The sequence below is a fragment of the Athene cunicularia genome (assembly GCF_003259725.1).
Source record: "Athene cunicularia isolate RWA chromosome 1 unlocalized genomic scaffold, athCun1 chr1_part2, whole genome shotgun sequence".
In the NCBI taxonomy this organism is placed as follows: domain Eukaryota; kingdom Metazoa; phylum Chordata; class Aves; order Strigiformes; family Strigidae; genus Athene; species Athene cunicularia.
The window spans coordinates 11,690,278-11,712,581 of NW_020799092.1; the positions used below are offsets into that span (position 1 = coordinate 11,690,278).

The 22,304-nt window shown below is 47.0% G+C and overlaps 1 protein-coding gene across 1 annotated transcript; it reads left to right on the forward strand.

Moving 5' to 3' along the window:
- Positions 1-1,792: 1,792 nt before the first annotated feature.
- Positions 1,793-22,304, forward strand: ADA2 (adenosine deaminase 2). Its single transcript, XM_026867853.1, has 10 exons — positions 1,793-1,936; positions 2,973-3,298; positions 6,213-6,438; positions 13,448-13,658; positions 16,691-16,818; positions 17,940-18,030; positions 18,329-18,437; positions 19,365-19,522; positions 20,387-20,589; positions 21,524-22,304. The coding sequence occupies exons 2-10, from the start codon at positions 2,986-2,988 to the stop codon at positions 21,630-21,632; spliced, it is 1,548 nt and encodes a 515-aa protein (XP_026723654.1). The 5' UTR covers positions 1,793-1,936; positions 2,973-2,985; the 3' UTR covers positions 21,633-22,304.

Genomic DNA, 22,304 nt, shown 5'->3' on the forward strand with positions numbered 1-22,304 from the left:
TAGAGCACATTTTAATAGTGAGCAAAGCATCTCAAACACCTTTTTATTTCCTAGTACAATCCTTGCAACATCTGTACAGCACTCTCCTGGCAATAGCCACAACTGCTTACATGGAAAAGTCTAATTAAAGAAGTGTTTTAGCACTGGACTTTGGTTTTGATTTTCAGACTCAGTTTGACAGGATGAACCAGTGCTGTAAATATCTATGGCCCTCTTGCAGACATTTCCAAGACCCCTGCCTAGCTCTGAGCTACTATTTGAAGTCCTTCACACAGCATTTTAACCCCTCTCAACACTCCTCCCTGAGAACCTGTCTCTAGCACCCTATTCCTGACTGCAAAGATGTTTTTTCTAACTGCCTAGCCTGAATTTGGTTTTATGGTTCTAATGCCAGGCTTTACTACTCTGAGATAATTAGAGCAATTCCCTTACCTTGCTTATATTATTCCCTTGAAGGTACTTGTAGGCAGAATGCTTGTCCCTACTGAACCATCTCTTTTCTACTCCACACATTTCCCTCTGCAGTCCCTCCCAGTACCTCCCATCCTCTGGTTGCTTTCATCAACTAATAGTGCTGCAGAGCATAGTTAGGTCATTTTCCACTCCTCTGATCTCCCTTTGGAAGCAGGATCATTTCAAGACTCAAGAAAAAACCCATCCTGCTGAGGAGCTGGCAAGGGGCCGCAGCCACCCTTCTGACACACTGCCCTAGCTGAGGCTTGGAGAGCATTGGGGAACCCTGGCTGATCCCTGCATGGATGCTGGGACTGATCTTGGTGACAGCAAAGAGTGAAGAGACCAGGAGAGAGGAAAAGCTGTCAGGTGTCCAGTTGGGATATTCAGGGAGGACTGTCCACCCCACTATCAATCTATTTCAGAAAATGTTCTTTGTGACTGCTGCATGATGTCTTCAATAGCTCTTGGCTTATGAGATCTTTGGGGGTTTTATTAAAAAAATTAAATCGTTAAAATTTTGATTAAATTAAACCAAATGGACTTTGCTCTCCACTGGAAGCTATTTATAAAACATCTGTTTTAAATAACCTTAAAACTCAGTCCATTCAACTATGCAAAATAAAAAGGTGAATTACAATATTTGTTGTGATCTAAAAAAAAAAATATCCGACTGTACCCACCTCCATCTCATTAACTCCCCAGGCACAAGCTTAGCCCTGTGTGCCCTATGCAGCCCTGGTGCGGCTGCTTGGATTGATGTCTGCCTGGTTTGCACAGCTGGCAAAGACTAGGCAAAATTATTTAAAAATTATTTTCCAAATTACTTTTCTCAGATAAAAAAACCCCAAAACATTAGTAAGTAGAGTTTGCAGTGTTGTTGGCATTAAATGCACGGTGCTCTACATCAGGTTATATACCCAAGCTCGTGCCTATTCCTGGGACAGCCTGGGCAGGCTTAAGAGTTTCCCCAGGAATGCATGCCTAAGCGTTTCTTCCAGGATATTTAAAAGTTGCATATGCATATCAGGGTATGTGGGAGGGCTGCACAGAAAAGCCCCTGATCGCCTCACTGGCAGTCAACGATGGGTTAAAGTGTCCTATTCTGGGAGCTGGAAGGGAGCTGGAAGGGTTCCCATATGTGACTCTACTGCTTCAGCCCCCCGGTTCCCAGCCAGCTGCCCTCAGCTGCCTGCCTGGGCGCCTCTGTCCTGCTTTCTCATAACATCCCCTGCCTCCTCCTCCTCTTTATATATTCATGAAGCGGTAGGGACGGGGATAAATAAAAGCTGAGCAAGCTGGGGCGGCAGCACAGGAAGAGGAACTGTGCATGCTGGCGGGTTCCTCGCTCTGCACCGCTGGGACGGATCCTGCCTCTTTATCTTTGCTGGGACAGTGCCGGCTTGCAAGAGAGATAACTGTTCCCTGCTCTCTCGGGCAGCAGCTGGATGAGCTCTGGATGCAAGGAGGAGGAAGGTTAACAGTAAGTGAGTCAGTCTCACCAGGGATAAGATATCACCTTATTTAGGATGTTTCTCTCTCTAAGTTCAGAGCCAGGCCTGACATGGGCCTGCATCTACCTCTCCTCTGTTTCCAGCACATTGCTCCCCCAGCATGCCCTCATCTCCTGGGATGGGGCTGAGGGCATCCTGGTTGGACCCATGGGTGAAAGAGAGACTGGAAGCAGAAGACACATGCGCAAGCAGGAACTTACTGTGTAATTCACACGGGGCCATTTCAAAATGTTGAGCCTTTCTATATCCTGCTTTGCTCTGGAGAGATTGGTGTGGAGGGTCACTAGAGCCTGGTGTTGAAGGATTATATTGCAGCTGTGCTTTTTTGGGAAGGGCAGAGTTCTCAGAGTTCACATGTGCCTATCTCCTGTGATCTCTTACTACTCCCATGGTCTCCCTTCTGTCCTTTTTTGTGGAATTGCAAGGAAGGGACACACCTTTGTCACTGCAGAGGAACCTGTGGGGTTTTCTGCCTGTAAATTAACCCCTCTGATAGCTGGAATATACTATAAGGGTGCAACAAGGTCTTCTCTTGACTGTAAGGAATCAGGATCCAATTAGCTCAAGTAAAAAACAAAAGCATCTAAGTGCTATGGCCCCCTGCTTCCCTCCCTGAGACACTAGCAGCATGGCCAGCACCCTTTATTCTGAGGGGGCTCCATCCCAGCTTGCAAGCCAGAGTCCTGACCTCACCAATTCCACATTCCAGGGCTAGACTTTTGCCATATTGCAGATCTCTGTGATGTGCTTCCAGCCTGATAGGGGGAGGAATATCTCTTCTCCACCCTCCCCACAGTCTTGCTGTGTGCAGTCAGCATTGTGAGGAGTGTGCAAATGCATAGCCCTAAATACAGGGGACACTGGTACCAGATGCTCCCCCCAGTACTGAGCTCATTAACCCATTATTTCTGCAGGATGGGCCAACAGTTTAATATCCCAGTGGGTCATTGCTAAGGTATCACCTTCTGACCTGTGCTAATGCTCCAATCTTCTCCTCCTGCCTAGGTGCAGCTCTAAGATGAAGCCTCCATCTAGGCAAGGTATAAGGCTGGCATACCTTCTCCTGAATTTGGCTTCCCTCTGCCTTCCCACCCCACTCTGGAAGGACCGGGACTCCCTAATGCAGGATGAGAAAGCCCGTCAGACTGGCAACAATTTGGTGCTGAGTAGACAGGAACAGCAGCTCAGCACAAAGCTCATAAACCTCAAGAAGGAGGAGGTTGCAACAGCCATAACTACAGGACAGTTTCCTCCAAGCATGCACTTCTTTCGGGCAAAAGGCCTCATTGATCAGAGCATGGTGTTCAGCATCTTAAAGCACATGCCAAAAGGTAGGCTTGGCCTAGGGCTTGGTTGTCTTATTTATCCTCCTCTTACCTTTTGCTTTCTATGACAGAGCTTAGACAAAGCACAAGATGTGGCAGACAAGCTTATATGAGCTGTAAATCATGTTTGCTGGGTTCCAGGAAAAGCCCTGCCTCTGAGCCTGGGGACAGGGCAGGGGGAGAGAGGAAGAGGGGGATGGATTGGATGAATACACATTTCCAGCAATTGTAGCATTTGGTATAGCTTACAATATGGATCCTTCAGCCTTTCAAGTGTGGAGAAAGGGCAGAGGAAGCAAAGACAACAAGACGCCACAGACATCCATATTTGCTCAGCACATTCCAGCCAGGGTCTTTCCTTTTCTTACACACACATACCACAGGCACACTACTGACCTAGTCTTAGCCCACATCTTAGCCAAAAATGCTGTATTCCCCAATAAGTCTTTCTGCAGGTGGTTCTGTAGCAGACCAGGAAGTCTACTGGAAAGTCTGGGGGCACTAGAGGAGAGGAAGGTGCTACCTCTGGCACTGCAACTTTATTTTCTTGTTGAATGCAAGTCAAAACCTGTGTTGATGTTTGATACTATAGAATACAGTATAAAAACTACTGTATTAACTCAGTGTCTCTTCATCAGGTTTTGCTCTGTGCACTTATAGGAGACCTCTGCTTATAAAGGCCGGCATTTCTCCTCATCTTTAGAGATGTTGTTTCTCCCCTGTTGTGCACCAACCTATGTGCTAACGGGCTGCTAGGCCCTATACCAAGAGGGCTTCTATACTCTGCAGGACACATGCAGTTTCAAAGGCATTTGGACCATTTTAGGTTAGCTAGTGGTAGGAGATTGTCAGGTGCCTTCACCGCACCATCCTGTACATCCTCCAACAAGCAGGTGGGACACAGCAGCATCTGAAAGCTCAGTATTCCAGGTTGCTATGGAAAGGGGAAGAGGATATTTTTAGCCAAGGTGAAATCTAAACTACCTAGGCTGGGTAGCAGAAAGCCTAAAGTGTCCATGTGCCTGAGCTGCTGACAGTCCAGCAGAGAGGCAGGGGGGTAATCAGAGGAGAAAGTCTTTGACTCCCAACTGGTTTCTCCCTCTATATTTTTGGTTCAGCAAGGAAGTATCTGAACAAGGTGTATTCTTTAACTAGAGATATGAAACAGCTGCAGGGGACATTGTCAATACTCCTGTGATTCTGAAGAATGAACCACCTGGAAGGGTAGGTGTCTTTTTAGATTCAGAGTCCCACGGCCTTGCCCATGTGGCTGCCTGGAAACAGGTTGGCTTTGGAAGATTTCGGTGTCAGCTTCTCCACCTGAGTATTTTTCACTTGCAAGGCTATGACACTGGCATATGGATAAGAGCCATCTTTCTCACTTCCCAACTTCTGCCTCCCAGCCTCTGGTAGGATGAGGATCCTCAGCTTACAGCATCCTAATCTGTTACTGTAAATGATTGGTATGTCAGAATTGTCATTATCCTTTTGTTGCTGGATTGAACAGTAAGGAACTCAAAATTACTGCCCTCTTTACCTCCAGTGGGCTATCTCTGATACCAAGGAAGAATCAAAACAAAAAAACCCCACCCCACACTTCTCCATCCAGGAGATTTTAAAATGGGTTCTTAGAATTTTTGCAAGAGTGATAAGCTTTTAGGGACAAGATCACATCCTTGTAACTGCTTGAGTAGGACCTACTCTTAGAGGCTTCAGTCTCAATCAGAGCCCCTGGGAATTACTGTTGTTTAAAGCACTATTGTAGTTTCTATTGCTGCTTGTATAGGAAAGAGGGCAGTATTGCCAGCAAGAGGAAGGTCAGGTCTAGACAGCTGTGGCATGCTTATTCTTTTGAGGGCAGCAAACAATTTCTCAGTATTTTAAGTCAGACACTCTGTAATGGGAGATCGTAGACATTATAGTCTATATTAGGTGAGTCCACTATAAATTATAGTCTTGAAGCTTGTCTAATGTCGCATACATACCAGTCTTTTGTTCTTGCTACTCATGTTTTCCCTTTAGTCCTAAGGACATCAAAGCCATTTTGACTATGAGGTCTCCCCTAGACTAATACATATCTGTAAGACTTTAGTGCTCTCAGTACTTTACAAAGATGTAGTTCAAGCACCAATAGTGTAAGAAGTGTCTGCAAAGGAGAGATTTTTAGCAAAACAAAAGAATGGGCTGAGGAAGGTAAGCATGCAAAGGATGCTTCCTACGCCAGGAAGACTGGCAGTTGCCAACATACAGCACAATAACAGAGTATCCCAGAGGCCCCTTTGTATTGGCCAGCAGCAGATGTACAACGTAAGTGAGCATGATTTTGATAAGGCATAGAAGTAGATGGTGCTTCTGCATCTGAGTACAATTCCCCAGTGTGTCATGGTCTGGCATTTTGGTGTACACCAGAGTTTCAAAGAGATAAGAGACACAGACTAGATGCAAAAATTGAGGGTAGGATTCAAATAGCTTAGATACAGAGGCTCGCTTCAGGTCTGCCAGTCAGCTAGCACACCTTGTAAACCACTGCCTACTGTGCAAGTTCCTCTTTAAATCAGTAGGGCCTGAGCCAGCTCACAGCAAAGTCTGTCTGAAAGACCTTTAATAACTCAAAACATTTTCCATCCCAGCGGAGAAGCGGAGCTCCCTATTGATTTCCTCCCTCCCTCCACTCCCAGGGGGCTGTCATGCTCTGTCTTGCCCCGTGTTTGATGTGGAGGGGGCCATATCTCCCAGCATGGGGGAGCCAGAGCAGCTGCGCAGTCTCTGCTAGGAGGGGTCACTCACAGCCACCTAGAAACATTTCCAGATGCCCCTGGATGGGCAAACTGAAACTATTACCACATATAAACCCCTGTTCCTTCTTCTCAGCTCATTTTATCTTGCTTATCTCATTAGGATATACTTTTCTTCCCACCAGGTGCTGTCTTACACCTGCATGACTATGCCATCCTGAGTGTGGACTGGCTGGTGTACAATGCCACCTACCTCCCCGACTGTTACATCTGCTTCACTCACACAGGCACCGTTCGGTTTCGCTTTTCCAAGCCTAAACCTCCTCACCCAGTGCCAGCCCAGTGCTCTCAGTGGGTTTTGCTGGAGAATTACCGGAAACAGCTGCACAATGTGACTGAGTTTGATAACAGGTGAGTGAAGAGGGGTTGCAAGCCTGCAGGTACTTCATCATAGCATTGTGTAGCTAGCAGCTTTCCCATTTGCTTGCTGCTCTGAAAGTGGGGAACTCCATTTAGGGCTGCATACACAGAACAAGCAAGTAGCAATATAAGAGCTTGAAGGCTGCAGCATTAAGTACACCAGAAATAAGGACCATCAAAATTGAAGTTTTATGTGCACCCTCACTCTTGTTGATTGTACAGATATGTTGAAGACAGTGGTTTAAGTAGATTTATGTCACCTGCCCCCACCTCTCCTCAGCACCTAGGCTGCATGGGACACAGGGCTGCATAGTGAAAGACCTTGCCTCATCCATTAAGATACACAGGGACAGGGTGAGGAAGTCAGGTAGCTGATGAACAGGCTCCCCTCAACAGAGAAGACATTTGTAAAGTCATTGTCTTGATTTGAGCAACAAGTTCAGCAAGCTACTTATGTTAGTTACTACACTAGCAAAAAACACCATAAAAGAAAACCCAACCTCTCCCTCCAAACGCCAACCTTGTTTTATGAGGACTGTCTTTGAAACCCCACTGGTACGCACCACACTGAAGCATCAAGCACTTGTTCCCAACAGCACCCTCGGGCACCAGGAACCATGACTTGCCCTCCTGCCCTCAGATAAGGGGTTATGTATCAGCCTGGGCACAGCCAATGAACCCTACACAAAAGTCCTCTGTCTTGTAGCAGTCTCCCCACCTCAACACCCTCCAGCTAACACTGCTTCTCCCCTTACAGGTGAGGCCTCCCATAACTGTCCAGGAGCTTACACCTCAGATAGCTCCCCAAAGCCTCACCCACTCTCTCACAGGAGCTCCCCTCCTTGCAGACATCTCCTACCTTAACTGCTTGTGGCCTTTTATCAGGACCAGGTGTTAGCTGGCTGTTCAGCAGCCACCTACCATTTAATCACTTACAGGTGGGTGAGAATAGCCTGGTTCCCCCTCCAGCTGGTGGTGACAGGAAGAGGGAGGCCTATCTCCCTATCCAGGGGCTACAGATCCCAGGATAAAACCCTGCCGAAAAGGATAGGAGGAAGTCTGTAGTTTTGCATGGCATGTGGGGGGCTGGAGAGAGCATGCTAAATAATGTATGAAATCAGACACTGAATGATGAGAACAAAGGAAAATATTGAGTAGCAATCCATTCAGAGGGCACCACTATTCACAGTGCTAGGGGGGCTGGGGTCCCATGGAAAAAAAGTAGTATGGGGTGTCATGTAATTAAAGGCAACATTGCCATACTAACACATGAGGCTGGATTTAGTTGATGTGGGTGACTCTAATTACAGCAATTCCTAAATGAATCTTGATGGATTTTACTGTAGTGATCTTCAGTGAGGGTGTGTGCTTTTAAACAGAGACCTAACCCCTCTCCACATGGAAGCTGTCTGGGCTCTGTGCCCTACAGATCTGTGGGGGAGGTCAGGTTGAGAAGCTGAGGATCTGCCAGACCTTTGGCATTGCCTTCCCTCCCCAGCAACAGCAAGGGGCAGGGCAGAGGGAGCTGACTCTCAGGGGCATCCACCAACTCTCTTCTACAGAGGTCCAGAATGGAAGGAGAAAGTAGTGCCAGAGCCAGGGCTCTTGACCTTTTATGTCCTGAGGCTCAACTGCCCTGACACATGATGGGAGAAATAAGATCCAGTGAGAAGTCACTTAGCTGCGTCTTCCAAAGAGAAAATTGGTTCCCCATTAGCTCCCTTCAAGTTCTACTGGGAGTGATGAGGAGGGAAAGACCACAGCACCAGCTCACTTCAACCCCACCAGGAGACCCATAAATAATGTACAAGAGATTGGATTTTTGAATCAGCTTCACTCTCTTAAAGCCCATGCAACTGCACTGGGTATTTTGGAACTGTCTCAGGAGCAATCTTTCATTGTACTTGTTTTTGGTTGTGTTTCCATAGCATAACATCCCTTTCTGGCTGAGACTAGAGGCCATGGCATCCTATACACCTAGGAGGATGGAATTATGCATTATTTGGTTCCCTATGTTCCTGTTTGGGAACATGACTTCTTTTCAGAAGTGTTATCACATTCCTCTTCTTTTGTATGACCTGTCTGACATCATATAGTAGCCATAAGTCAGAGCAGGACTTCAGAGTGGCAGGCACTGAACAGGGACACAAGACAAACCCTGCTACTGAGGGTCTCCCCAAGGGCAGAGGGGAAACTGAGGCAGAGATCACCAAAGTGATTTTCTTCAGCAAATGTGTGCCAGAGCTAAGTACAAACTTGGATCTTTTGCATCCTGGTGCTTAGACTTACACATTTGAGTTATGTTGTCCTTCATTTCTCGCCCTTCTGTGCTCATCACCACAAAATCGCAGAGGAGCCATTGCACATAATGTGCGAACACACAAACAACAGCCACATTGAGGCGCTTCCTCTCCTATTTTAATCTAATCCCTGGGTACTAGTATAGGGGTTAGGAATGTTTTTTGGCCGTCTGGAAATAGGTCTCTAGCCAGGAATAGGCCCCAATCTGTTCTGCTTCTCAGTTTCTGGAAACTCTCCCAGTCTCTTGAACATGTGCATCCCAGGCTACCTCTTTCCTGCACTCCTCTTTGCCCTTGAGCACTGACAAGCTGAGAGAAAGCAGATGTCAGAGGAAGGAACGGATGGATAGTTGGGTGGTTTCAAGGAAGTATCAAGGGAATATGGCAGCAGGGAAGGGCTCTCATGCAAGACAGGGTGGATCAGCAAATGTGAAGGGAACAATGGAAATGTTTCTGAGACGCTGCACCTTTTTCACCTTACTGCATTCCTGAACATTTTTGCTGTTTGCATTTTTAAGTACATATGCATACATATACATATGTGTGTGTGTGTGTGTGTGTGTGTGTGTGTGTGTTTTGGAAGGAAGTCTTTTTGTTTGTTTCCCTCAAAAGAAGTTTTAATCATTCCTATTCAAAACACATATCTTATGAGCCAAGACCCTGAAGTATTCTGTTACTGGTAAGCTTCCAAAAGGGTGCTATTATGAGAGCCAGGAGACCACGGGACAAGAGATAAAGAAAGGAAAGGAATTTTGTTTTGAGACTTAAAAGAATAAAAAATTCCTAACTTATTTATTTCACAATCAATGATGATATAGGAGAATGTATTTTTTTCCTCAAGATGCAACATAATCGCCACTGTCTCTAAAGAAAGAGCATGCCCTTAGATATTTAGGGAAACAATGTTGACATTCCAGATATTTGTAAAATACCACCACACACCCCCCCTGCCAGCAGCCCGAGGATTAAGGCTGTGCCCGGCAGCGCAGCTCCAGTGGCCCGGCAGAGCTCTCTATCACCAGGATGAAGTCATCTGTGAGGGAGCTGACACCATGGCCAAGGCTGCGGGAACAACTCCCCTGGGCGCTAACGGCTGCCCGGACTGCCATCACCTTCCCCTCTGTGTCCTCCGCCTGCCTTATCTCACACAAAAGTAGGGCAGTGTGTGTGTTACAAGGGGAAAAGAAGAATAAAAATCCACTACAGAAACAAAGCACTCCACTCCCTCTAGAAGTCTCCCCTTGGGGAGAAGAAGAGGGGACGACAGAGAGAGAGAAAGCGAATGAACCACATGTGACAGATGTTAGTCACACTATTTAATGCACCACTGGAAGACATTCAGATACTACGATGAGGAGAGGGGTATAATTACCCGTTGAGAACAGAAAAAGAAGCAGGAAAAAGAACCCCTTTAAAAACAAGGCAACAAAACCCTTCGCTTCTGTATTATATAGCACAAGAAAGAAAAATGGGGGAGGGAAAAAAAAAAACAAAACAGGAAAAAGAAAGCAAAACCACAGTTGAAAAGAAATAATCTTTAGCTGGTCATTTTAGCTGTGCCCCTTTGGGCATATGCATTGCAATAGCATTGTTCAGTGCATATATGACATGACATGGAAGGCTATTTGTAGTCTGCACCTGATCACTGACGAGGGCCCATTCCAGAAAAGAAGAAAAAAAATGTATTTACGAAGCTTTGATTCATCTGCATGAGCTACTGATGGCAAAAGCCCCTGAACCCTTAGGAGATTATCCAGTTATCAAGGATGGATTACTATTACGCAATAAATCTTCAACAGTTATAGGGATCAATAATCAGTCTCAAAGGGAAGTGGATTATAAAAAAAGCACAATTTGATTTATGTGCTTTTAGAAGCAGGGCAGTGTGAGGATTTATTGCAGTTTCTAGCCCAAGAGCACAGGCTAAGTAAACAACCACAAGTTTGTACAGCTAGATTTAAAGGCAGGGAGGGAAGCTCTGCACGCCCGTTGCTGGAGGAGCCGAGTTCTCACAGGACAAAGGGAGAAAGCTGTGGGAGCCCAACTAACCGCCCATCCTTATCTGAAATGAAGCTGCACGGGGCGCGAGAACGGGCTTGCACAGCCTTTTGATCCACCGGGAGGTTTTTCCCTCGGTGCTTGCAGGGCTGGTGGGAACAGCTCCGCACGCTTCTTGGCTTTGGGCAGGTGCTCTCTGCTGGTGCACAGGGCTGACAGGGAGCTGCCCCTTGGCCAGGAGGGGACTGGAAAAGTCTCTTTTTCCCCAGCATTTCCCACACGAAACCTCCTCTCCCCTCCCTGCTGAGCTGCAGTGCACCCTCTCCGCCGGCAGCTGGCCTCCACCGCAGCTCCGGCAGCTGGATCAGCGCCTTCCAGATGCCCCTGGCTCCTGCATTCCTGGTGTCTAGGGTGATGCTGTGCTGTATCCTGCTGCTGCGTGCTCCCCACTGCCCACCCCTGCCGTGGTCCAGCTCGGTCCCCTTTGGTTGCATGGATTACTGAAGAGTAGCCGAGGTTGCCCAGTGTCCAGTGGTAATGGCACCAAAGCCCCTATCGTAATGCAAGGAGAGCAGGAGGGTAGAGCCAAAGTTGCTATGAAAACCTTAACCCTGAATTTTTCTGACTGTTGAACATTTAAAATCTCATCTTGAACGTGCTATGAGCATCTCTTTATGTACAGTTTTGCTTCTAAAATTGTTCCCAGCAAAGAAATTAACAGTGAAGAAAAAATGAAACTGCAGTCCCTGGAAGAGGGTCTTTAGAGCATGAAATGGCAGGCAAACACTGGCAGAACAGTCTCCATTTTATGGGCAGGATAGAGGGACTCAAAAGGGATGTACCTGCCTGGGATGTCTTCATTTATGAGTTTGGACCAGATCACATTTTACATCTGTAGGAGGGAGGTTTTTAATTCCATCCACAGAAGCCTCCTGGAAGAAAGTAAGAACACAAATCAAACCCACACCTCCCATATAACTGAGCAGAGCACTGCACGAGGACGGGGGCCAAGACATCAAACACGAAACATTATTAAAGACCAGTAGCTGTTATCAAGGGGAAACGATATACTTGGATGAAAGATGAAGCATGGTTGAAGGTTTTTCTATCTGAACCTGCTTAGCCTTTGATACTAGATAAGCATCAGGCCTGGCCAGACCAGTAAGCCCACCTTCCTGCAAGCAGACATCTCTGTAGCTTGATGCAATGGCTTCAGATTGTCCACCCAGGAATGAAGTTAATCACCCCTGTATTGCCATTTAGACTTGGCCCACCGGCCTGAGAAATTTATTACAAACTCTTCTTCAGGTGGCCACCAGAGGAGGGAAGACAGCTGTTGCCAGAGGCAAGGCTTCAGGTGGGATGAAGGCTAGCAACTTGTCAGAGGACAGTATTGCAGCACAACGCTCACCCTGTCCTAAATACAAGCTGTCACCTACAACTAGATAATCTTGCAATTACTGGCTCCCTTAAACTCTGCTTGATTAAACTACCCACCGCCTCTCTGGATTTCTGAAAGAGGCTTATATAGCTGAGTCTATGGAGGAAATAAATATGTTTCTGTCCCACAAAGGAAAAGTCACGACCCGCAATTCTTATCAGTTTTTTCCCAGCAGATGAATCTGAAGAAGGTATCAGCAAAGCAGGCAGGATATCAGGTTTGCTCCACTGAGGGGAAAAGGATTTCTGATTCACAATCATTTTCCCCCTGCTTATATTAGATGACATATTTTGACAATACGAAGGTACCAAGGCAAGTTCCAGGCTTACTAAACAGGTTGATGGTGGCCTAGTACATGGCATTTGCTGGAGACTCGGTCTGCCTTTAGATGGTGAACAAAGGGCCAGGTGCCTTAAGTTTTTACATGCATTGAAGATCTTTGGGAGGATATATTGTCTACAGGAGTGATGTAATAGCCTACTTTTGGATTAAGGATAAGGTGTTGAGACACTGGCACAGGTTGCCCAGAGAAGCTGTGGCTGCCCCCTCCCTAGAAGGGTTCAAGGCCAGGCTGGACGGGGCTTTGGGCAACCTGGGCTGGTGGAAGGTGTCACTGCCCATGGCAGGGGGGTTGGGACTAGATGATCTTTAAGTTCTCTTCCAACCTAAACCATTCTGTGATTCTATGATACCCCTGGGTAGCAGAGTGCAAGTCTTATGATATAAAAACTTCATACTTGCTTTTGTAACTCTATTACTGCTCAAGATTTTGCCCTCAAAAAAAGGAAGGGACAGGTTTTGTACACATAGTCTTACCCTGCTTGTAGATCAACATGTGGCATATGACCTTTTACCTATTATCTGTACCAGCCATTAGAGGGGTAAATATATGTGGCAGAAAAATAACCTGCGTGTTTCCTAGTTGCACCAGTCATTGTTGCACCTGTTGTATTGCAGTGCCAACAGGCTCCGAGTTAGATCTTGGGCCCCTATTGTGGCAGAAATGGCTTTGCACCTTTTCTTGGTCCTGCCCAAAGAACACATGCGTCCTTCAGCACAGCAGCTGCCCTGCTGCACCCCAGAACATGTGGGTGGCAGAGTGTCACGTCCACAAAGCTTGATCTCTAACAATAAACCCACAATATGAAACCTATTTCCTCCTGTACTGAACATCCAGACACCAGCCAGTGACTTTTTGCATGCTGAAAGCCAGTTGTCATGTTATTCTCATTTTCCCTCTTCTCTTTACCCTTTTCTACAGCTTACTGGGAAACTTGACCCTGGTGACAGATGCCCCTGAGCTGGCCTACCCTTCTCAGACTGTCATTTGGAAAAGATTTGAAGAAGTCTTTCTCATTGCCTCTGGACTTATCTGCTATGCACCTGTGTTCAAGGCCTATTTTTACCAGGGGCTGCTGGAACTCTATGAAGATAACATACAGTATGTCGAGATAAGAGCTATCCTGCCTCCGGTACATATTTTTTGGCTTCTCTAGTATTCTTTTAAATCCTTCTTTCTCCATAACTTTTCTCAAGCCCTATCTTGAATTTAGTTTTTGGATGTTTGCATACTTTCCTTTCTAAGGATGCTGGCAAACCTTGATCATATTCAAAGGTCTTTGCTGGAGATTTGCATAGGCAAGGGCTTGAAAGCGAGAGATACTTTGTTCTTCATGGCTAAGGAAGATACTGTGGCAACAGCACAAAAGTGCATTGTAAATCTGACTGGGAGTTGTGTTGAAATCTTGCTGGTTGGGGAGACGTATATTAGCTTTGTCTGCACCAGAATCACCTGTTCTGTGGCAACTCTTCTGGAACAATTTCCCATCTTGAACAGAGACTTATTCTGGAATAGTTACATTATTTTAAATCCACAGCTTATTTCAGTATGATTTCTCTGAACAGGTTAGTAAACCAATTGGCAAAGCATAGTCTTCCATAGTTTGCAGACAAAGTAAAATTTTGGCAAAGTATGTGAAGTATGAACGGCTCCTTTCATTGCTACTAACACTAAAATCTGTTGGTAATAGTTTAGGCCTTTCTCCCTGCATGTCACCTGGAGCTGGTCAGATTGCCCTACAACCCCATGCTGCCACAATGCCTTTCAAGCACCAACAGAGCCCATCGCTGTTCTTCAGTTGTAATGGTTCCCACTTTCCTGGTGGCAATTTCAGCACTTCAGGAGCACCTTTCCTATACAGTTCTCCAGACCAGCTCCAAGAGGGGCAGCAGGGGGGTGAGAGCTTTGTCAGCCTTACCAAAACAAACCAGCTGGGGCTGCTGATCCTCACTACACTGCCTACCTCTATGTTCTTAACAGTCCATTGCAATGGGAATGAAACTGCTGTGCAAGGTCCGTCTGGCAGCACCTGAAGGACCAGGTGGTGGTGGGTTGTGCATGGGAATGCCAGTAGCATCTTGCTGCTGGCACCACGGCATCCAGTGGATGGAGCTGCCATGCTGACATCCCACTGGGGGCCTGACTCCTAAATGTGCCTGCCACAACATCCTTAAATCATTGCTCTTGCATGCAATGGCTGGTGGGCTCCAGCCAGCTGCAGATGAATGTCAGTGCCCCAGCAACAACTGCTGCTGCCAGACAGGTCTCCATAGCCACCCTGTCAGCAGACAGGAAGGTGCTGTGACAAATTTGGAGGCTGATCTGGTTTTGTGCATGCCTCCACCCCAACAGCTGGGGAGCAGGGCTGCTAACCCTGCCCTGTTGCATCTTGGGCTGGCCTCATGGCAAAATAGGGCTCAGTGTCAGGGCTGCAGGCTGGCACTCTATTGTGCCTGAGATGAGAAGGGTGTATTGAAAAGGAAGGAAGGGGAGAAGACCACATGGCTTGTACGTATCTTACTTTGCTGGGCTTTGGTCATGAGCCAGTTGCTCTGAACTCAGTCACCATCTGTCTTTGGGGTACCTGGAAAGAGAAAATAACGGCAATGTCAGAATTCTTGTGCTGTGAGACAGTGTGAACACTGGCATCCCTCCAGGTCACATAGGTTTCCGAGCCAAGAGTATCTGCGATGGTACAAGTGCGTGGGCCTGACTGGAAAATACCCTGCGTTTACCGGCAGCCCTTAGACATGGTTGTAATGTCTTTTGAACAGAAGCTTGGCAGGAAAGAGTTGCTTCCCATCCAGCCTCTAATGCTGGCTCCAGGCATGGGAGCCTCCAGAGCCCCAGGACTTACAGGCACCCGGCAGCTCAGTGTGCTGTGAGGTACAGACAGTCAGGCTGCCTGCAGCCCAGGTTGTTCTGTAAGGGCTGCAAGGAGCTGTGAGTGCACTGGGCCACCAGCCCTGATGGGCAGCGCAGGCAAGGGGGGTGAGAGAGAAGGAAAACACTTTGCTGTGGAAGTCGAGGTGAGCAGGGTGTGTCAGGAATAGCGACATGCTTGTGTGGCTGGAGTTCCTCTACAAGGCTCAGACAACAGCGCTGACACTGCAAAAGCTCGTCTTGCAGCAAAGCCCGCCAGAAGCGGCCCCTGAAGTAAAGTAAATGAAAGTCAGGATTTAGTGTGAAGCAACAAACATTGTGGAAAAGCCCCCCAAACCCAGCTGTGTTTGCAAATTCAGCTATGTAAAGTTTCACATTCCCATGGGCTGTAGCAGGGGAAAATTCCCGCTGAGCATTTGTGGCTGCTGGTGTCTGCATGGGGGACACCATGGTGTGAAGAGGCACAGGGGCTTAGGAAGGGGCATCACTGCAACGCGCAGCACCAGAGGGGAAGTAAGAAAGTGGGGTGGACCAGAAAGATGAAAGATAAAAGAAGGGTGAGGAGAATGAGAACGAACAGAGTGATTTCAGCCACTGTTTGTGAGTGACTCCTGGCAGGGTGTTTGCAGGTTAATATCAATCAGGGCATGCAGAGTCTACACACCTGCTGAAATCAGGGCAGAAGCCCTGCGTATAGCCCTGGTAGTGAGGAACTCACAATGTTGGTGAGACAGAGCATGCCAAAAGGATTATTTTTCCCACTTTGCAGCCAGAGAGCTGGGAAAGCGTGGCAAGACTAAACAACTGACTCAAGGTCACAGAGCAAACCTCTGGCAGAGGAGAGCAGAAGCCCAGCCCAGCTGGTAGCTTATGGAGCTCAGCCCTCGTGTGCCTTGGGGCTGCCTTGGCTGACAGACTGACACCACAAGGCACAGAGCGTGTGTGAGCCGCCAGAGGGCTGGACAAAACACCCCAGCATTTGATACAGACATGAGTAAGAAGAGGTCATGGTCTCCTCTGGGTACTCAAGGGCACTTGCTTGCCATGTCTGAACATGGAGAAATTTGTTTCTTGTATGACACAGGAGGGAGGAAAACCACTCTTTGGTTCTTGCCAGCTGGTAAAGGCTTCAAGAAGAAAATGTTCTGCATAGATTTAACTGGGTTTTTTTTTCCCTGTTGCCAGGACCACAGCACATTGGTTTTCTTCAGTTCATTTCTCCCAACCTTCAACAAAACACCTCTTCCAACTTCTGCTTGTCATGTGCTTTTCATCCTGCAGGTGTATGAACTGGATGGCACCCGGCACAATAAGTCATGGTCCGTGGCAACCTACCGGGAAGTGACCAGGCAGTTTGTGAAGGAGCACCCTGACTTTCTTGGAGCCAAGATTATATTTACAGCACACAGGTAGAGGCTGAGCTGGGCTAAGAGTGGCTGTGTGTGGCTGGGTGTGCTGAGGTGGAGGCAGCAGTGGGTAGAGAGGAGTCCAGGCCAGGAGAAGTGATGCTGAGGGCTAGGCTGAAGTGCCACAATTGGTTAGCAATGCCCATGTCCATCATCAGGCCCAGGGTGTTGACTCCTGAAGCATTTCCTGGCACTTGTAAAGGGCTGAGGATGAGAAATCATCTATATAAGTCCGCATATATGCGAAGTGACCAAGGTTAGCTCATGGTGCGCACTGGAGAGACAAGTGTCTGTGAGCCCTGGGTGATGGAATGAGCAAGGGGAGGGCTGCTTGTGTGCGTGTGTGTCCAAGCCATGTGTGCTCTCTTCCCAAGCCTGGACATACTGCCCCTCTCTGCGGAACCAGAAGCAATGACAGCACTGCCTGAGTATGGGCAGTTGGTACTACAAAGGTCCTAGTGGGACCCTGCAAATGCTGTTCTCCCAGCAGCCTTTGTACGGTATGTTAGTTCTGCTGTTTGCAGGCAGGCACAAGGCTGTTCTCCAAGTCAGCCAGATGCCATGAAGTCATGTGAGGTGATCCTGAGCAAATATAACAGACCTCTCTCAGCAGCACTTACTTACTCCGGCTCGGCATGATGCCATTCCCAGTTCAGAGCTGGCTTGCCTCTGGCCAGCTTGGGTAGGGACAATCCATCTGCAAAATGCACTGTGATGTTTAAGTCCAATAGGGCTGGAAGAAATCTAAATTTAAAACTCTTGAAATGAAGCTACTGTCCCACCTCCCAGCAAAACAGTCAAGAAGAAAAAAAATTTAAACATTTTCTCTCCATGCTGTTGTGTTCCCTGCTTGGTAGATGGGAAAGCCAGTGAGTCAGACAAGCATCTAAACTCCAGTGACAGCAGGGTCTAGCCAGGCATTTCCTGGTCATTCAGGGGTTTCCTTTCATAATACGAATTTTCTACTGCTGCTACTCTGGAGACCTGAAACTGGTTGTCAGATTTAGGAGCAACTTGTGCATTTTGGAAATCCCCCTGGGGGACCCATTTCACAAGTCAAACCCAAAGAAGGCAAGCCTTCTGGGAGTGAGCCTCTGCACTGCTTTCTCTCTCTTGCTCTTTAGGATGCTGAATGTTTCCCAGATTAAAGAAGCCATCGTCACTGCCATGGCACTCAGAGCCCAATTCCCAGACACCCTGGCAGGCTTCGACCTGGTAACAGTATTTCTTCTGTGGCTTTGTGTTAACCCCTAGAGGTGCGATATAACTACATGTATAACATGGCATATGTTTTATGCCAGAGCAAGATCCTCTGCTGCTGTACTGAAATCAGTGTAAATGAATTGGAAATCCTCCAGCTAAGGATTTTGTTGAGGGCAACTGACAAAATCCCCTGAAAGAATCAGCTCCCTATCCCACAGTAATTCAGTACACTTGGCACCTCAGTGATATATAGCTCTCAGTCCCACCATCTTCCAGAGCATGTTCAAAAATACCTTCCTCTTTCCCCCAGGTTGGTGATGAGGATGAAGGTCATTCTTTATGGGACCTGAAGGATGCTCTGATCATCCCGTATTCTCTGGGGGTCAATTTGCCATACTTTTTCCATGCTGGGGAGACTGGTAAGCATGAGGACTCAAGCCTGTTATTGCTTGCAGAGGCAAGAGGTGGTCTTGCAAAGCACAGAAGCAGCAAGCCTGGCTGTATCAAGATGATGTGTGTGCGTGTATACACATGTATATCATTGGTTTTCTCTCTGCTTCTCCCCATATCAGCTTGTTGCTGTAGCTTTCCTACATGGCACCTTTCCTTGTTCACCTGCTCCTTGCTCTTGACTGTAGGCATCATGTTGCTCAGTGTCTTTGCCCTGTGTGTGACATGGAGTCATGCTGCATGAGTTATTGCTGGTAGGCATTTCCTCCTCAGAGCAGCACTTACCTCCCATCCACAGAGGCAGCAGAAATCCCCAACCATTATTTTAGATTTTAAGGCGAAGGAATGTCTAAGCCAGCCTCAAGTCTTTCCTGAATACACCCATCAAAATAACTGATCATTACCCTTCATTCCTGGGGCAATGTATTATTATTTGCAATATATTATTCAGTCCACATGGGTGGGATTTATCCTAACTATGTATGACAGTTGTGTCTAACTTGTGTGTTATGCTTATTGCATGCTGACATCTACAGAGAAGATGTCTACATCTGAACTAGTTAGCCTATGCTCCCTTTATACATCTCATCCTAATGCACAGGCTGTTCCCCAGAAATCACCAGTTCTTTCCATTGACTGTGAATGGAGACCAGCATGATTAGCTTAGCTGTAAGAGCAATACTGTGGACATCTAAAGCCAGGTGAGATGAGTGGCTACCTCTATGCTAGGCAATGTCCTGGGCAGATTTGTATCCCTGTTTCACTGAAATTGGGAACTCAGAGCATGAGCAACTCTCTCACCTTGCAACTGGGACATTTTTAATAAAAACATCTATCAGTTTGAGAAGACATATTTCCTCGCAGCATTGCAGTGATTCTTACCTGTCTTTGCTTAGTCTGGCACGGCACCTCTGTCGACAATAATGTGCTGGATGCATTGCTACTGAATACCAGCCGGATTGGCCATGGACTTGCCCTCACTAAACACCCAGTAGCCAAAAGTTTGTCTCGGAAGAGGGATATTCCTGTAGAAGTCTGTCCTATCTCCAACCAGGTATGTTGGTAAAAGCTTAGATCTTGGAGCTGGGACACTGGAATGGGATTTACCATAGCAGCTAGGAGCAGCAGGGAGCTGGGGGTCAGCTAGACATTTTATTGCACCCAGGTTGGCTCAGTTCCCTTTGCAGCACATTACACTGCAGTTTGCTACGTAGACGCATGCTGTGTATATATAATGCTTGCAATGCCAGTCAGGTCAAAATCATTTAAATTTCTATCTAGAGGAACCTGGGAAAGCAGTCCTCGCTAGTGGAGATGAGGCTCAGAGCCAGGGAGGTGCCTAAAGACACATAGCGGAAAATACTTAAAAGTCAGGATGGCCAGAGGCTGAGAAGCTGGGATAGTAACTGGAAGTCTTTTGGTTTTGTAGAAGTCGTAACCAGGGGGAACTCTTTTGCAACACATTAGTGTGGTGCCTTTTGTCCCCTGGGTGCAGCAGAAATGATGCTCTGGGGTAGAAATGTACCGGTGGGAGCCTTGAGGAAGAGAACTCTGATACCAGCTCCAGATGCCCTGGACTAGGCATCATGGCACATACATAACCACAAGACTGTTTCTAAAATGCTCACAGTCAAATTGTTATAAATAAGCAGAAGTTATTCACCCCACTGGCCTTAATTTAGGTGTTTAATTTAAGAAACCAGTCTCCTTGTATAGTGGAGACAAGTAAGCTCCTCCTGAAGCAGTTCAGAGCAGAACGCCTAATATGCTCTGAACAGCCCCCTGGAGGCTCTTCCTCCCTTATGACTACCTGTTGACACAGGCAGCTATAGCAGGTATGCAGTGAAGGGTGCCATAATGTAAACACAGCTACAGCAATAACCTGATGTGGTGCTGTCTCCCATCCTTTCCCGCTGAGGTCCTACTGTTGGTACCTGACTTGCGGAGCCACCCTGCAGCTGACCTCATGGCTGAAGGGCACCCCATTGTGATCAGTCCTGATGATCCCCCTATCTTTGGGGCAAAGGGAGTCTCCTATGACTTCTACGAAGTGTTCATGGCCATCGGAGGGATGAATGCTGACCTGAGGACCTTAAAACAACTTGCACTCAACTCCATAAAGTAAGTTCCTCACCTTTCTCACCTGGCCATAGTAATGTTAAGGAGACTATCAGCTTGCTTCCTGGAAAGCCACTGTACTTGGGTTTTGGCTGCAGGGTCCCTGCCACATGAACTTCTGTTAATCCAACGTCTCCTCTGTGTGTCTCCTCCAAGGGCAGGATAGATGGACTGCAGAGGCTCCTCTGCCTGTGCCCTGGAATTCCTTTCTCTAACTCAGTGTCTCAGTTTATTCCCCCTTTTCCATCCTTTGAGAACTTGAAACCAGCACCTGTTTCTGCATATGGGAGAAATCTTATGTCTTTGTATCATTTGTCTATTTCTGCCAGAATTTGACTTGCTGTGTTGTTTGCCATGGCCTGCTGGGGAAACACAGGAAAACAATCTACCAGCATGTAGTCTGGGTTTGTTTAACCACTTTTTCTATTTATCTGGACAGCTCTGAATGTCCCAAAATAGTTTTAGATATGGTGCCCAGGGTCTTTCTGTACTTTCCTAGACTCTTGTCTGTTTGCCAAATCCTGTGTCAATCCTCATGTCAATCCCAAGACCTGCATGGCCAGGGAGACAACAAATACTCTTATTTCCTACCAATTTGGACCAAGCCCAGGGCACATCTGAAAGCAACAGCAGTGCTGTCTCTTCTTTCCTAGCCACTGGGTGCTGCCCAGTGAGCCTCCAGCTTATGCAGACTGAGCTGTTTGTCCTCATGGTGCAGGACTCAGTAGCTGTTGATACGGCCTTTATGCTTCTTGTCCCAGCATGAGCCCAGTGGGCAGGAGCTCAAGGCTCTTTACACTATGTTAGTCTGTGTGGTGTAGGAATGTCTTGCAAGGGTTAATCTATTGCTGCTTCCTGCCTTTTAATTTTGGTCACTGATCTTGAAATAGCTTCCCCCTTGTCAGCTGTCTGATACTGACTTTTCTCCTCCTCACAGATACAGTACCATGCTACCAGATGAGAAAGCAAAGGCCAAAGAGGTCTGGCAGAAAAAATGGGACCAATTTGTGGCTGACCTCTCTGATAGCTTTTTGAGGGAGCTTTAGAGGGGAGGAGACTCATCTCAGAAAACATTTGGTGAGCCAGAGTGAACTTATTTCTAAGAGGGAGACTCCTTCTTCCATGTCACTTGAGTGTATGAATGAACTTCAAAGTCTCACCTAGCAATGGGTGATTCTGGTAAGCTGAGCTTGTTGGATTTAATGCTAAGAATGAGCTGTGCTATGCTGTGAAAGTCATGGACTGAAGGTGAAAGGGAACAGTGAACCTTTATAGCAACAACAAAAGAACACCCTGCTCGGAATAGTCAAAACAATTAAAAATTGCCAGTGACCAAATCCTGACATTCTTATTCAGGAAGAACATGCTTTCTAATTAGAGTTAGCGGGAGATTGCCAGCGTGAGGATCTCCAAATTTCACCTTATTATTACAAAATGCAGACCTTGTCCGTAAACAGCTAAGACAAACATCCAACCATTTGGGCCACTGACCTTCAGGAGAGCAAGGACAGAAAATGACTCTTGTTATGTTTAACCCTGGGCCTGCTGCCAAAATAGCACTGCTAGGTTGAAGAACTAGTCATAGGTCTGATGTCTGCTATTTCAGGATCTACCATGGCTGGTAATGAGCTGATGGAACTTGCTCCCAGAACATTTAAGCCTGGTTGCACAGTGATCATAAAGCCAAAAAGAGGTGCCTCGGTTGCCAACAGGTTTTT

Excerpts from the sequence above, each read along its gene's own strand:
- ADA2 (XM_026867853.1), top strand. The coding sequence starts at position 2,986 with ATGAAGCCTCCATCTAGGCAAGGTATAAGGCTGGCATACCTTCTCCTG. Across the intron at positions 6,439-13,447 it reads GTGACTGAGTTTGATAACAG|CTTACTGGGAAACTTGACCC; the intron begins GTGAGTGAAGAG and ends CCTTTTCTACAG. Across the intron at positions 18,438-19,364 it reads TTTCCATGCTGGGGAGACTG|TCTGGCACGGCACCTCTGTC; the intron begins GTAAGCATGAGG and ends GTCTTTGCTTAG.